At 41.4% G+C, this 16,853-nt stretch overlaps 1 protein-coding gene across 1 annotated transcript; it reads right to left on the reverse strand.

Moving 5' to 3' along the window:
• Positions 1-362: 362 nt before the first annotated feature.
• Positions 363-4,736, reverse strand: LOC143153695 (alpha-tocopherol transfer protein-like). The gene is made up of 4 exons (XM_076325154.1): positions 4,590-4,736; positions 3,956-4,248; positions 2,321-2,684; positions 363-1,683 (listed from the first exon to the last, which is right to left on the reverse strand). Exons 2-4 carry the CDS (start codon positions 4,237-4,239, stop codon positions 1,426-1,428), a joined length of 906 nt encoding a protein of 301 aa, XP_076181269.1. The 5' UTR covers positions 4,240-4,248; positions 4,590-4,736; the 3' UTR covers positions 363-1,425.
• Between the last annotated feature and the right edge of the window lie 12,117 nt (positions 4,737-16,853).

Genomic DNA, 16,853 nt, shown 5'->3' on the forward strand with positions numbered 1-16,853 from the left:
TGGATCTAAAGAAGATGACGTTAGACTCTCTACAAGTACAAAAATATTATTTATGAATAAGTGATTTATAAAAATATTGCCTTAGTTTTTTAAATAAACTTTAATTGTACAAGCAACTTATTTATACAAATATTGCAAGAATATTTTATAATACTAGTTTATTATATTTAATATCAAAAGTTGCAAAAATTAAAAACAATAACTATAATTTACTGAAACAATTATTACAAGAAAGCATTTTTCTCAAATTTTGTATACAAATATAATGTTCATATTTTGTATATCTAGAAAATACTTTCTTTACTGTGTTTTTATAGGCAAATGGTACATTGTACACGCTTCTTTTTGTTTCCTTACTTTTATTCTGTATAAATTGTTGATAATTGTTTAGAAGAGAGAGGGTCTCACCAATTTCGACGATTTTTGAATATGTTGTAGAAATCAATATTTTGAACAACTTTTTCCTATACATATAACCACAGCTTGGCTTCAGTCGGCCTCCGAGATTTTTGCAAAAAACTATTCCTATTTCTACACGAATACTGCCTATAGCTACGTCAATTGTTTACAGTTTCTATGGATACATCGAAGCAGCCGGCAGTGGACACGTATAATGGGTGTACTTGAAAACTCGACCAAGTATTTATTGGCTGCCTCGCGGTGCTCGGAATATTTTTAAAGAACCTAACCTGAACCTAATCCATTAAATTAGTTACTAGATAGAATAGTTAGGTTTAAGTAAGATTCGGGTTAGGTTTCTTTATTCTACACCTGGGCTACTACCGTTTGCTCGCTATGCCATTGTATAGAAACAAGAAATAAGGGATAATCGTGAACTGATGCATACAGAGTCACGTACGTGTACAGCCATAATTCAATGTACCAGCAGCGACCATTTTGAGAATTAGAAATCTACCAGGGATGAAAAAGAAGAAAGATGTTTCTGGTACTAAAAATGAACGAACGAACGAACGAACACTATTAAAATTAAAAACAATTAACAAAACTGTGAAGATTCAACGATAGTAAATCTTTGCTTCGTAATTCGTGTACGTTCATTCTCGAATTGTAGACCGATCAAGATCGAATCCACGATAAATGTTACGTGATTCGATCTGGTGTATACACCGCACAGATGTCTTATCGTATCAAAGACACGATCGATTTAGCGAAATTAGAGAGTAGCATTAAATTTACGAGCGTATAATTTTTTCAGTATTATGCTCTTTTTATTCTGTTGTTTGTAGCTTCTCCTTTGTAAGAACACCAAGTTAAGAAATCTATAATTACGTTTATCTTGAAAACAATGTGGATTATCGTGACAGTTCCTACATTAATATTTCCATCGTGGTAGTTAAACGAATTTCACATATTTCCCCAGCTTTTTCACGTAGTTTCAAGTCTTTCGGTTAAAACGATAACTGTTTAGTCAATCTCGAGTTTCTTGAAGCTTCCCTCGACTCCGAAAAGATCAGTGGCCGTTTTCCCTTTACCCGGCCTCAATGATTCGTTAACACGGTTCACTTGTTCCTCTTGTACGAACCAGTCGCGACTCTCTTCGAGCATTTTGATAGTCTTTCCGTGGAGTTCCATGATGGGTCCTGCTTTTCCACCAATTTCGTTCGGCAGTGCGTCCACGGGGATGAATTTTGCCACAGACTCCAAACTTGTGTGCGTGTGAAACTGAACATTAGAAAGATACGCATTAAACGTCGAGGAAAAACTATGAAGCACGTACGATCAAATTCGAGCGCACAGTTATCGAATACGTTGGCTCGTTCGATTTTGAAATTAGATACCAACCATTTTTAGACGAATATGACAAGTCTTGTAACGCGTTAAAATTTGTAAAGTACTGAAAACGTTATTCCGATACATAGTTGCGCGTTGAAAAATTTCAAAGTTTAGAAACAGCGGTGTATTAACAGAGGCGACTATTTTATTTATCTTAAGGTATTCTCCACGATCAATCTACGTGCAATTACTTATCCGAAATATCTCAAGAAATAGTTCAAACTATTAATTTCCCACTTTTTCGGAACTATTATTTTTAAGTTTGACATCTGGACGCAGCGTTTAATCGAATTGCACGTATACGCATATTTTGGTAACTTTTAACGATGAATACTTTTTAATCTATCCATAGTCGAAGGACCAAAAATTCGTTTACAGTGATTTGGTACTGTGCACCGATACGCGATATATTAACACGTGCGTGGATCGAAACGCGAAAGAAAAAGAATGGAGAATCTTTCTTTAAGTGTAATTAAAAAGAGAGAAAACGATAACGCGAGAGCGTTCAATACGTGTCACGTATTACCATGTCCAATAATTCTTTTTTCATGAACGGTTTCATCATGTTCAGTATCACGTCCATCACCGGCGTGATATTCATGAAATGGAATCCTTTTAGACGAACCGGTAGCCCTTCTTGCAAGAAGAAAAGATACTTTTTCAATCCTACGGGATTCAATCGAGCAGCGTGGCCGAATGCGACATCCTTTATGTCGAACAGTATTACGTGTCCCGGCGTTGTGCCCTCCTTGTAAAGCCATAAATCTACCACCATGCTCAGAAACTTCATTGCATCGTTGTAGACGTAATGGGAGGGATCCCGATCGATCAACGTTCCATAGAGAATCGAGTAACCATCGTCCGTTTTCTTATCCAAAATCTGAATGGATCTACGACACGGATTTCGAGATTATTGAAATTAGTCGAATAATCGTTTCCTTAATTTATAATATTTCAGACATTTCCTTAATTTATAATATTTGTGACATGTCCTTAATTTATAATATTTGAGACGTTTCCTTAATTTAAAATATTCCCAACAAACATATCGAAAATACTTTTACCGATTGTCGTCTCGTGTACTATTTGTTGTACAATACGATGAAAGGGGACACTTTTATTTGAAGAAACTTTAACAGAAATTTATCCGAAAGAAAATTGTAAATAATTCCAACTCGAGAGACCGGTTGGTTCGTTTGGTGATAAAAGTATCGAACTTTGAAAATACAATCGATTGGTATAAAACCAATTTAATACATTCGTACGAATTGTTTACGTGTACACGTAACCGCGATACCGGTAAATGTTGGCAAAGGTATACTGCGAGCGACGGAACACGGTGCGTGCAACTGGCAATTAAGGTAATATGTAACGAAGATAATTGATTCGTGAGAACGAAAAACGACGAGAGTACAGAGGAAGAGAAGAAGAAGAAGAAGAAAAAAAAGAAGAAAAAATTGCGTTCCCTGGTATTATGCATCACTGACGTTATTTACGATACGTCCTTGCCATTAAGGTCGATCTTCCAATATGTACGATATCTATTATCGAAGACGACAATACAATATTTATTCTATAGGTAATATTACATAACAAGAATAATACGAAGATATTACAGATTGAACCACATAGCTAGAGTTACCTAGTATTCGTACGTTTGTATTTACTTTGTTTGATCCAACAACTTACTCGTTAAGTTGCACGTTGTTAAATTTTACAACTTCGAAATCAACGATATTTGCATTCATATTTATTACGACTTTTCCGATTATTTCGACGAGTATGTATTACGTGTGCCTAAAGTTCGATACTAATTTTTAAGTACACCCTGTGCAATATATTTACAAAAGAATCGTCTCAAACGACGAAAGTGGTATTTTTCAAATAGTAATTGGACGTTTCGGTTATACACAATCCTCGACAGAACGTTCTTTCTTTAAAAATCGGTCACGGAAAATGTTCATTCTCCATTTTTTAACAAAGAACCATCCAAGTTCGATTGTACTTTGCGCTGTATAAAAAAATATCACCCGACCTGTCTCTGAACGATATTGGAATCATTTCAAAAGTGTGAAAAATCATTTATAGGATATTTCGATTCGATCCAATTCAAGGATTGCATTGAAAACTTAAAAAGTAACTTGGGTTCGTGGGTACTCACACTGTCTGAAAGGCTTTTCTCAGTTCCTTTTGGCCCAAAGGATCTCTGTTCGAAAAGAATTCAGGTACATGTGTCTTGACAGTGTAATACGTATCGATAGTCAGTTTCGTGGGTTCCATTCGGTAATAGTTACTATGGAAAAATAAAACCAGTTCGGCGTCCGTCATTTTTGGCAAATGTGGCTGCTTCTTGTACCACTCTTTCAATGATTGGATCTCCTCTTCTTTCAAGTCTGGATTCTTCTTCAACTCCTCCTCGTACGTCACTGGTTTTATTTGAGCCATCTCGATTCTCTGCAAAAATTCAACACAGTTTCACGTATCGCGGAGATCGTGGATATTTAACTCTTTGGGTCGAGAAAGCTCGTTGGAAATTCGTTAAAAGCAATTACATCGTAAAGTGCCCTGTTTCGATTCGATTTTCACGAGTCCGCGTATTTATTTGGTCGTTCGCGCGTAGAACAATTTTTACGTGCAATATTTTCGTTCATTTACTCGAGATGCATAGATCGTTAACATTTGCCAAATATTTGTCTCTCAATCTTTCGCGATTCGAATACGTTAAATATTATATATTGGATGTACAGTTTGAACGGTGTCTGGTATTTTTCTTAATAAATTCATCAAATTGATACCTTCGCTGTTTCAACACTTTGAAATCTTTTGTCCGAGACTGCGACAAAACCAAATCAAAGTACTCGTACGCCAAAAGAAAATGATTTCGTGCTGATCGAGTCGACCGCTTGAATAGCACTGACTCCTGCGGACATTCAAGCACAATCGAGCTCTTCAAATGCGATAGAACGAGCTAATACCATATAATCGCGTGTAGCATGACAGCCGAGATCATCGGACATGCAAGTGTCAAATTACATGTTCCAAAATGACAAGAGAATTATTGAAATTATAGAGAAAATGTTGTAACAACAAAGCATATTCCGTTTACTACGTATTTTTTCAATCCACGTATAAAATTGTGTGTACACGCGCAACTATATTCGGTGGTCTCGCGGTAATCTTTCCAAATGGCGATAATAACGATAACGATGCAATAAAATAAAAATCTAGTCGAAATAGTCGACTTTCACGGATTGTGCGATACTTTAATTCTTCTTTACGCAAATAACGGCTCCAAGTATCGTTTCGCTGGAATATTCTTCGTTCGCGAAACAATTTTTCGGTCAGATCGAAGAAAACAATTGCGCCAACTATAAAAGCGGTGCTTGGAAAATTTAATTAAATTCTCGGAGCTGTGACTTTGAAAATATTCTTGGTTCAATGTTGCTAAGATATTTCGGGTTTCGTTTGCGAGAATAAATGGTACTTGGTGTTACGATACGTTCCAAGATTGATCGGTTCGATAGAAGCACGAAAGATGCAGACAGATAAATTTTCCGCGGTTTTGATTTTTACCGATTCGGTGATTCGAGTGCGATATAATTCTCGGAATCACCGTTCTCGAACGAAGAGGTCGCTCCGCTACACCGATACTTTACAAGGTATTTCAGCTCGTACGACCCACTTACGTAAAATGAAACGTCTATTACGTATAATACAACGTCTATAGTTCATCCGTGACACCAGCTTCCATCGAACGAAACGTCCAGCCTATTTCCAAGCTAAATAATCCACAACTCGAACGGTAAGATCAATTGAATACGTTTAAACGGCTACCTTCGGAAGCTGGCGCCACATAGGCGGCGACTTTCGTAAACTCCTAACCTCCGTATTTATCCAACGAGATAAACCAATCGAAAAGAGAAGAAAAATTGCGATCGCACGAACGGAACTTGAGAATTTTTATAATTGCGATCGCAAAATGATCCGCACCTGTCGAACATTCGAAACGTTGCGTTGTTCGCGGTGGTAAACGACAATAACGAATTTCCGAATATACCGAAAAGAAACACTTGACGATGCGTAGCATCGATTCGTTCGTAAAAATGTCGGGGATAAAATACAGTTAATTCGGCGAGTGTTCATCCGGTACAAAATTCCAAGTAACGCGCTTGGAAACACGTGGATCCGGGGGTTGAAGCGTTGAAACACAATTGGAGTTACGCTTGAAATCTAAATTGAAAAGTATGATCCTCGCGGATGTAAACGAAAGAGATTCCTCGAGAGGTTACACGTACCTCGAGAACATTTAAGGTTATACGGTCGATGTCGTTTGCGAGTTTTCGGATTGCACGAGATCGAAAACTGTCCTCGATATGAAAACCGTCACCGAGAACCCGATTTTCTTTTTCATGGACGCGCCGCCAATGTTCTCCACCGGTGTTAACGACACGAGGAAAATCGTGGAGCTGTGGGACACGGGTTGCGACGCCAGGGAGCCATTCACCGCTCTTTCGCGAAACACCGGACGACCCAACCAATCCGAATCACCGAAACCGAGTAACGATGAAAATTGTGGCCAGTACTCCGACGAACAGTCCGGGAACAAGTTCCACGGGGATAGATTTCGTGGACGAAACGAAAGGAACGAGATGGACATCGGAAAAATGTACTTTATCCCCAGGGATGACGAAAGTGGTCATCAGGTATTATATCAGCGGCTTGGTATCGCGAACACTGATATTTCCATCCGTATTTATCACTATTCTGCTCATTTCGACGAGCAGTTGCGTCGCTTGTTCTTTTTCTATCTTTGCCTACTTTCAGCAAAGACACTTCTACGTGTACGAGGGGATGCGTAACTTGTCGAAGAAAGACAGAAATGCAATATTAATTTTCTTTTTAGGGGATTTTCCCGTCATACCTCTCTAATTTTGGCAAATCGATTTTAATCCAACCCAGACTTAACTCAGACTTGAGACAGTTTAGCAAAATGAAGTAGAGTCAATGATAATCCAATCGTTCCCAAGTGGACTAACTTACCAACGCACCATCCATCGATGCTCCACCATTTCTCTCTCCCTTATTTCGTTATCGTGACATTTCCCTTTCGATTTCGCCGATCGGTCTCGCAGAACCATCGTAAACGTTACAACGGATTGAACGACAACGAGAGAACTCCGAATGGAATCGAAACGAACCGGAAGACGTCCCCGGACGCGAGCAGACAACGCTATTGGACCCGCCACGATATCCACAACATAATTCGCAACGATCGCGGCAACCCGACCTCGCAACATCTTCGATACCACTCGAGAAACGATCGCCAGTCACGCGTAGAGAGGAGCTCGAAACCCGGGGAGTTTCGTTCTCGATTCGTTCGTCCTAGAAGCTGCAAAACCGAGTCCAGGGTCCACGATCTCGAATCGGACGTGGATCGTACAGGATCCACGAGACTGGACCACCGTGGACACGCGGAGTACGAACCCACGAGTCACTGGCACGGTTCGAGCAACCGTGCACAGGTCACCGCGATTCGAACCACGAGGAAGACACCGAGTCCCGGTGGTAACACCCGAAACCCGAGAACCCCCAATTCCACGAAATGGAACGATCATTCGAGACACCGTGAGGATCCGCGTGTCGATAGATCGCGGTCCAGGACCTGTTCGCCGGTGAACGATCGACGAAAGAGGGCCCGATCGTTGTCGAAATCGAATCGGTGGAACGAGTGCTCGAAAACGGTCCCTTCGTTCGAACGATTGAACCGATACGTGGATCGCGCGGTGGACAAGGACAGTCTCTCCGATATTCTGATCTCTCGTGACTCGTACGATCGCGTCACCAGCGGAACGACCATATGCGCGACAACCACCAAGAGCGGTTTCTGGGAGTTCATTCCGTTGGACGACAACGAGAAACCATCGAAGATTCTCGAGAAACCGAGGACACTGAACGTTCTCAAGCACAACTCGGCTGCCAAGAGGAGTCGTCTACCGACGAAACGATCGATCAGCAACAAGGACAGCAGCGTTGGATCGAAAACGATGAAAAGAAACGCGCGAAAAGATCGAGATTCGAGCGCGATGTCGAACGATTCCACGGACTCGAAACCTTTGGCTCCGGTAGGGACGAACGACCAAACGAATCGTTCCACGGAACAGACGAACAAACGGAGATATCGCAGCGAGGCGAAGTTCACTACCGACGACGCTCTGTCGAAGATTCGCAAGTGTCTCGATACCGTGGCGACGAACAACGGGGATCGAGACACTCGCCAGAAACGGAGCAACGCTGCCAGCAAGCTTTTCGGTTGGAGAGGGAAATCGAGTCGTTGCACGAGGAAAAGTGTCGTGAAACCGAACGAGTCCGAGGGTAGCAAGATAAACAACGTCGAGGGTGTCGTCGGTGAGACCGATGAGAACTTCGCGAAGAAGACCGCGGCTCGTTTGAAGCGTAAATTAGAAAGTACGAAGACCGAGGAGTCCTCGTTCGTCGCGAATCAATCTGCACGGATCGCTACTGAGAAGAAGATCAGATCCGAGGGGTCCAGTCTCTCCAGGTTGCCGATAAGGATCGAGACTAGACTCAGATCGAAGAATCCGATCGCGTGGAAGTTTCGCGGTACTTTCAAAGAGCGTTCCTCTCGCAAGGAATCGGACAAAGATACCAACCAGTTGAACGTAGATACGGGTAAACAGAGCTCGGTCAGGTCTAGGACGAAACCTCGGATAAAACCGAGCGTAGAGCAGAGCTGCGTTATCATGGATCCTGTTGTCGACTCGACGAAAGCTGTCGAACCGACCACGGACATTTTAAAGGTTCTCGCCAGTGAGAAAGGAGAGTTGCTCGTGCACAATGTCGTCGACGAGCTACTCGATGGCGCTACTGGAAGGTGCTCGTCGAAGACGAGAACGTTCAAGGATGAAGAAGAGCGAGAAGAGAACCGAACGAACCAGTCGAAGGTCCTGGAACAGGACCAACGAAGAAAGGATAACGGGTATCATCGCGAAAAAGACGCGAATCGAAGAAACAATTCGACGAAGGACACGAAGATCGATGCTGGGGGCAATTGCTTGTTCCACGTGAACGACGAGAATATATGCAGCGACAATTGCAAAAAGTACAATGGTAATTCGAGTACGATCAACGCGGTGAAAATCGTCACGGTTAAGTCTCGACCGTAATCGATTCGATTTCTCGATACCAAATTCGAAATTCTGACCATTCGAAATTCTTCGCGCGTATCTGACGATATTGAGCTTATCGTTTCTTTTTTTTTTCATTGGAATGGGCGAACAATCCGAATTATACGATCGCGTTATTGTATATTTCGCGATCACTTCGATTCTAGACCATTCGCACTTACGATGAAATAATTTCATTAAAAAATTATAAAAAGAAAGTACCGATTTTTTACATTTTTCGTTAAATATATATATAACGTACGTACACATCTTGTACACTTCGAACGATCGATCGCGCGCTCAATACGATTCTTTCGGGGGACTTTGTTCACGGTTGAACGATAGATCACTAAAAACCAAATATATTTTCTGAGAATTAGATAATTCTTGGAATTTATAAAAAGAAGAAATGAAAGTCGTTGCAAGCTTCGATCCTCCGAAATTGGCCAAAGTCAATCTTTATCGTGACACTTTCCCTTCGAATGTTTCAAAACTTTTCCTATGAAAAATCTTCAGCTCTCGGTGCTCTATCATTCCGTAGCAAAAAAGACCCAAGAAAAATTACGTTACAAAAAAACAAAAAAAAGAACATTAAAACCTTCGAGACTGGATTTCACCTTGGAGAAATTTCTTGCGAATAAAAAAAATCTCTCTATATGCACTATCGTGCTCTACGTGCTTGCGAACTTTCGTTAAAATCAATCTTGCGGATAAGAGGAATTTCCTTGCGATAAAGCGTGGAAATACTTTCTGTAGCTGGTGCACGTTACGCTACAAACGCGCGCAATAAAAAAAAAAAAGAAATAACGCTGTTATTAAACCCAACCTCGATAAAAGTACGTAACCTCTACGAAGCTTTAATTGACGAGGTGTACGGGAGTGTACGTTCGGCGCCGCGTGGCCCATGACACAGCTCCGAGTTCGATCACGTCGAATATTGACGCGTTGGTGAAGAACGTCTACGTGTACGTGGTTACATATGGACCGGGCGTGTATATCCGTGAACGTAAGGGGGCCGAACTATGGGTTACCTCAAAAGAAGATCCCGAATGATACCAATTATGTCATCAACGCACCATGCAGTCCCTCGGTTACGTTCGTTCGCTGTCAGACCACGGATTTCGCCCGCATGTCAACCCCTGGCTGTCTCTCCACCCTCGTGTTCTTTGCCGCGTAATATACCACGGTCTCTGTGGGGATCCGCACGATCTCAGAATCGGAAGAAAAATATCTAATTGTTCTCGCCTATCCGCTCTATAGCCGACCGAAAACACAGAACGATCGCGATAACCGAGTACACTGGCGATTGCTCGAAAACTATACAATTACGATTCCGAATCTTTGTTAGATATCACTCCAACGAGATCAAACACGTATAGTTTCACCCTCTTGATCCGTCTCTTTTTTTTAATCGTGTTAGACAGTCGGAAGAAAATCGATTAGATTTTTAAATCTAAATAATAGGGAATTTTTCTACATTCTATCCTAAAGGAACAGAAACGTGTATTCGATTCTTCGCGAGGTTCCAACGTTACGTGATAATGTTTCTAAATGACAAGTATTAGAGACTCGTAACGCTCGTGTGAAGTTGTTCGACACGTGTTATCTCAAATAATTACTCGCTGATTTATCGGTAAAGTGTACAGTCGCGGAAGGGTTACAATTTTTCCGAACTGGCACTGTTTGTGTACAAACAACGGAGGAAAATTCTTGCACGTTGAATCGGTGAAGCTCTACGAACACTTTTGTATATCGCGAACGAGATCGCGACCACCGAGGTGAACGTTGCGCAGCGACAATTGGAGAGAACGTTTCGGGAAGAATAGCGACACCGATAGAGGCTGAAAGACAAGAGACGAATCGACAACGAGAGGAGCGAGTGGCGGGGGAAAGGAGACGAACGCGGAAGAGAGCGGGCCAGCAGGGGGCGGCTGGAGCGGATAATCAAATAACCTGCACGCACTGTATAAATTATCAATCAGGGCGCGATTGTGCAACCCCAACAGAGGGAGCCAGTCGTGTCGGTAAGGGTTGTTACACATCGCCGTTCCACAGGGAGGGGGAGAGGAAGATTGTGCGAGACCTCGACGCGTCGAGTGACCCCGCAACGGTTATCTTCCCTTCGTGCGTGGGCGTGCGTGGACGTGAGTTCACGCCCTTAGTACCCGGGATGACACGGTGCAAAGGGGGTTACATGTGTCTGACGTTAAAGCCGACCTCCACGCGCCTCGAGCCATCCCGTGTCGAAAAATGACTTTGCACCGCGAATGGAACTCCACAAAGAGATGAACTCTCCTACCACTCGAATCGTTTTCAAAAATACAAAATTATACGATTGTTCCTACCTTCTCTATCGCCCAACTATTTTGAAAAATAGAAAATTATACGATTATTCGAGCCTTCTCTATCGCTCGAATATTTTTCAAAATAGAAAATTACACATCCCTTCTCTCTTTTACTATAAGATCGTTGTCTCCGTTTTGGAAAACTAGTTTCGTTTCGTTGGAATTCCAGAAAGAGCTAAACACTTCTAACGCGCAAATATTTTTAAAAGTAGAAAATTATACAATTATTCGCTTCTCCTCCTTTTTACCATAAGAAGGTTATCTTTGTTTCGAAGAATTAGTTTCGTCTTATTTTCGTGTACCATACTTGGAATTTTGCAGTCGCTGATATCTAAAATATACGAACGAAAAATAAATACGTCGCAGTTCTGCGACCGTAGACGTACAAAGGTTACGCGAGTGAACTTTCTTTTCGAGTAAGGAAGTGAAACATTTATTAGCATCGCGATATTATCCGAGTCTCGATCGGTTTCTGTATTGCGTTCGCTCTACCATATGTAGGCTAAACTCAACAGCAGTTAAGCCGAGTTGTTGTACCACCCCTTGTAGGTATTATATAATTTCGTATGGTACGATAAAGACATCGGTAAATTCAATTATACCGAATAATGGAACATTGACAGACATTGATAATAGGATACAAATCGAAAACCAAGTCTCGGTTTGTAAATATTTTATCGTAGATTTTCAGCATTTTATCTTAAGGGTGTATCGGCGAGCTACTCTTTCGTATCGTCGCTTTCTTCCTCGAGATTGGAAAAAATGATCAAATTTATAATTTACACAGCCGACGCGCTAAAAGTTTTACGTATCGACTGTATTTTACAAAACGAACGAGTACACTGCTCCACTATCGTCTATGTTAACAATACGAAATATCTTCGTATCGAAATAGCTTAGACACGATCGGTTCGATCTTCCTTGTGCAAATTATTATTTATTTAAAAATCCGAATCCGAGAACCTCGATAACTGTATTCTACGTTGTCCGTGTATCCGATGCAAATTCCTTTCGAACGTTAAGAATATTCCTAGAGGTTTTTTTTTCAATCGTTCCGTATCACTTTTGTTCTTCGTACTTAATTCAATAATACACGGAGCGTAAGAGGATACACGTTGCGAATTTATCCCGTATTTGTTGGAAGAAATTTCTCGTTAAAACACGGAGGGAAGGTTGTTCGTTGTTTCGTTAGGCGGCGAACGCGTACAATGCACACAAAGATGTTAACTAAGAGGGTGATGCTATTATGCGGTTCCTCGGAGGCGTGGGTGTGCGTGCACGTAAATTCACGCCCTACATTCTGAGCCGACACGTGCACTGGGTTAGATAGAACCTACCCCGAAACATCACAGGCGACATCGAGCGCGTGCAAGGTGGGTAAGGTACGATGCACGTGTACGTTGCACAATGCGCAAGAATCGCGTTAATTCACGCTCAAGGTGGCGTTGAATTTTTAGCCGAAAGAGAATTAGCCGAAAATTGTAACGCAATCGAGCGCACCACGCCGAGGGAAAAGTTAACTTGGAAATTCAAATCTAACGAACTTCAATTTATTAAACTGAAACGTGTCGAACTTTTTAAGCTTGCGAAACTTCGGCATCTTTGAACCCGTTGAACGCTTTTAAGCGTAAACGCGCTAAACTTTTTAAGCCGAAATTTATCACATTTTAATCGAGTCTGCGAAACTCGATCACGGATCTTGTATTTCGAGTTATTGCGTTCAGTTCTATCCTCTCGGTCTCGTATCGACGTGTTCGGAAAAGATTGCGATTCGTGAGCACGTGGTTTCGAGAGGTTTATAAAAATAGAACCGCGGGATCACGGTACGCCAGAAATGAAACTTTAGAAAAATATCGTCGAGAGTATCGCAATCTTCGAACGAAGTGTTATAATCCGAGCGATAGAGTATGACAAAATTTCTTTTCGATAAAGATAAATGTAGCTTCGATCGGAGTACGCGGTGGATGTTTCTACTAACGAGAAATGTTGTTCGTGTTGCTATTCGGCGAACCGTGGTCGTTGAAAGTTAATTTTGGTCTAAGAGAGGGGAAAAAAAAAATGAAAAAGCAAATCGCGTTTCGGTGGTTTTACCAACCCTTCGAAAAATTTACCTCTTTAAATTCGGTCACTCGTCTCCGGTCCACTTTTACGTCTGTCGGTTGTTCGAGTTGTTAATGTTTTTCAATTTTACGCGTTCGTTGCTGGAGAAGTTTATTTTTTACATCCCGGTGCACATTTTTCGATGGAATTCGAGCCAAATTTCGGAGACCGACAATTCAAACGGAAAGAAAATGATAACGGTGTTTCTGATTCCAAACTCTAACGAGTAGCTATACTTTCTAAACTCTGTTACGAACGAAAAGTAGTTACATTCGTGAAACTTTGTTGCAAACGAGTAGTTATATTCTCCAAGCTCGAATAAGTAATTGTATTCGTCAAATTTTCTTATAAAACAAAGTACTCAATTACATTCGTGAAACTTTCTTACAGAAAAGTAGTCACACTTATACAAATAAGAAGTAATTAAATTTATCAAACTCCCTCGTAGTTACGAAAGTAGTTACATTTTGTTACAACCAAAAAATAATTAAATTTACCAAATTCGTTTACAAACGCAAACCAATGATGTTTTCTCGCGCGATTGTTCAAATCGTACAATTCCCAGGTCGTTTTTCGAAAATTTCTGACACCCAATTCGGAAAGAACGCTTCTCGTACGATTAGCGTCCGAATTGTTATTGTTAAATTCGAGTTGGCGAAGTAGTCGGTGGCTTCTCGATTTTGCCGATAGTGCGTAACGAGTGTGTACACACGGGACCAGGGGTGTAGATCACGCAGGCAAGGAGCGAGAAACTGTACACACGGAGCCGCGTACGCGCGAGCCAATTAAGCGTCGAAAGGGTTCACCCTAAGGCCCTTTGGCATCGACGCGATGCATGGAAAATTAATCCGCGCGTAATTCCCCGAAGCTCACCGATACCCCGTTCGTGCGTACACGTGGAATTCTTCTCGATGTTTCGAAACGAATTCCTTTGGGCGGACACGCGAAAAAGACTGTTCCACGGTGTCCTTTGAACGTCCCCGATTTCGATACTCCGTTTTCGAGCCGTAACTCGCAGCTATTTATTTATTTATTTGAGCACGGTTCACGAGGTTTCGGTCAGAAGACACGTCCGTGAATCGTTTGTATCGTATTCCATTCGTTGCCACGGGTTTTACCTTCAGTCGATCGGTGTACGCTGACTCGATGAATACTCTTCGTCCGTGCGTTTCTATTCGAGCCCTTTTTCAACGAAACTTTCGCGCGGTTCTACTCCACGAGTGTTCGTACCCAAGTACCTGCTCGAAGGCTGCGATTGAGAGACAGGTATGCGAATTGTGCACGACGTGCACGGTTAAAGACCAAGGAATTTCGCAACGCGACTTTATCGAGAAAATGAAATTTTCACGCGTTCGTTTATCGGGACGGAAACAACGTTCGATGAATTTAAGTGTATTTATCTTGAGGAATATGGGGAAAATTAATCGATTCATTTTTGTTCTTCTATAATTAAAGTTAGTACAGTAGACAGTACTCTATTTCTGTAATCCTTTCATGGTACTTACAAACACTCTACAGACGAGTTTCATACATTGGACTTATTTTTGGCCCAAAGATCTCGAGTGTATAATCGAAAGGAAGGAGATTAAGCTTCAACTAGAACTACCGACGGTGAACGTATTACTATTCGTATCAGACCAAATACGTATCTCCGATGTTAAATGAGAAAAAGGTAAATTAATTTACGAGTACCGTTAGTCGTCTATCTTGATAATTGTTCATCAATATCGTAGGCAAAGGCACCGTTAATAATCGAGTAATTTTAAAAAGAAATTTAAAACAAGTCAAATTGACTTTTTGGTAGTTCTACCGTTAAGTATCAGTAGATTACGATTAGAATTAATTATAATATTAAGGAATAATATTACAATATTATTTTATAGAATATAAAATATCTATTCTATAAAATATCTTAGAGAAAAATATTCAATTAGTATTACTCTTAAACAGAAAATTATAGAAACGTTAAAAATGAATTATTAGTTATTGCTGCTGGTGGTTCTAGTATCAAAGTCGAAGGATATATTCTGCGTAGTGAATCGATGAAAAATTGTAGACGATCGAATAACATCGAATCACGAATTTACGTACGTAAACGTCGAACGTGAATGTTCGATAGGCGTTCTACAATTTTCGGGATCGCGTGCGAGTTTTCTGCTCGGTCGTGAACGGAGCGATCGAACGGAAAGATCGTTTCCACGTTGAAAAGCAAAGAAAATAAATAAACGGTAAAATCCGGGGCGTGCGTTCCTGTGCTTCGCGAAGCGGAATGCATCCATTAAAGGATGCAGCCACGCGCCGAGATAAAGGATCCTGGGGGACGACTAAATAGTTTCCTATAGCCGCAGGCAGTGCACGATTGTGCATCGAGCTGTCGTAGGACAACGGGACGCGGAACGTTCTCACGTTTCGACGTGGAAACCTTTCGAACGTCAATTTTAACGCGCGTGTCGTTTTACGAGCCCCTCCTCGATGATCGATCGAGATGTCGCGACATTTATTTCGATTATTTTAAGCCCGTCGGAAAAGTTATTCTAACCGTGATCGGTGATACCGTACCGCGAATCGTTGATAACTTTACGAGCAATGTACTCGCAAGAACGATGAATCAAATTCGGTTAAATTCGTGGAAGAAATTCAACATCGATGATTCGTTGAGAAGGTAATTGAATTTTCTTTCGAAACGCGCGAAATAATCCGAAGTGTGGTTCTACCGTAAGTAACTTTATATTTTGAGTTTGGATCGCAATGCGGGGTAAGTACACTTTCTTTTCTCTTACGATTTTCACATATATCTGCATCATAAACATTTTCTTAAATTATATATTCTCCATTCTGGAGAACGAAATGGAACTTTCCTGATAGAATATTCCCGGTCTACGGCGAATATTTGTGAAATATTTCCACCGAGGTTCGAGACCAAAACCGAGTCAAAAGTTCGTCCCAAATTGGACGAGATTCCAAACGAACCGAGAAACTTATCGTTCCCTTCGTTCCTTGGGTATAATAAAGAAATCGAGTTACGGTTTCGAGTATCGATTCACACCACACGCGGTAATTGAAAAAATGAATCGACACGGTCGCGCGTACACGCCTGGTGGTACCGTACGCATAAAACTTTTTATCTCGTTTCACCGTTAATAAATTCGCGCACCGTATTTAAACATTTCTCAACGTTGCTCCCTGGCCGTTTCTCGTATCTCGCGGTAAACAGTGTCCGCGCGTAAATTGCGTTTATTCCGTGAAAAGTTCGCAAAAGGGATTCGCGGTGTCTATAGGGTAAACGAGACCCGGCGCGATTCCAGGGATCGTTTATTTATCGCGATCGATCGACGCCGCGAGTGGTTACACGGCGAGCGCGTAAATGGCCTCGGGGCTTTATTTAATAAGTTGTTATAAATTAAAGGGCTACTGCGTATTAAACCACTCT

Source organism: Ptiloglossa arizonensis, chromosome 13 (genome assembly GCF_051014685.1).
Source record: "Ptiloglossa arizonensis isolate GNS036 chromosome 13, iyPtiAriz1_principal, whole genome shotgun sequence".
Lineage (NCBI taxonomy): Eukaryota > Metazoa > Arthropoda > Insecta > Hymenoptera > Colletidae > Ptiloglossa > Ptiloglossa arizonensis.

Bases quoted from the DNA above. Each gene is read 5' to 3' on its own strand.
- LOC143153695 (XM_076325154.1), bottom strand. From the start codon at position 4,239: ATGGCTCAAATAAAACCAGTGACGTACGAGGAGGAGTTGAAGAAGAAT. The intron at 2,685-3,955 runs GTGAGTACCCAC...TCCGTGTCGTAG, and splicing joins AGAAAAGCCTTTCAGACAGT to ATCCATTCAGATTTTGGATA. The intron at 1,684-2,320 runs GTAATACGTGAC...TCTAATGTTCAG, and splicing joins AAAAAGAATTATTGGACATG to TTTCACACGCACACAAGTTT.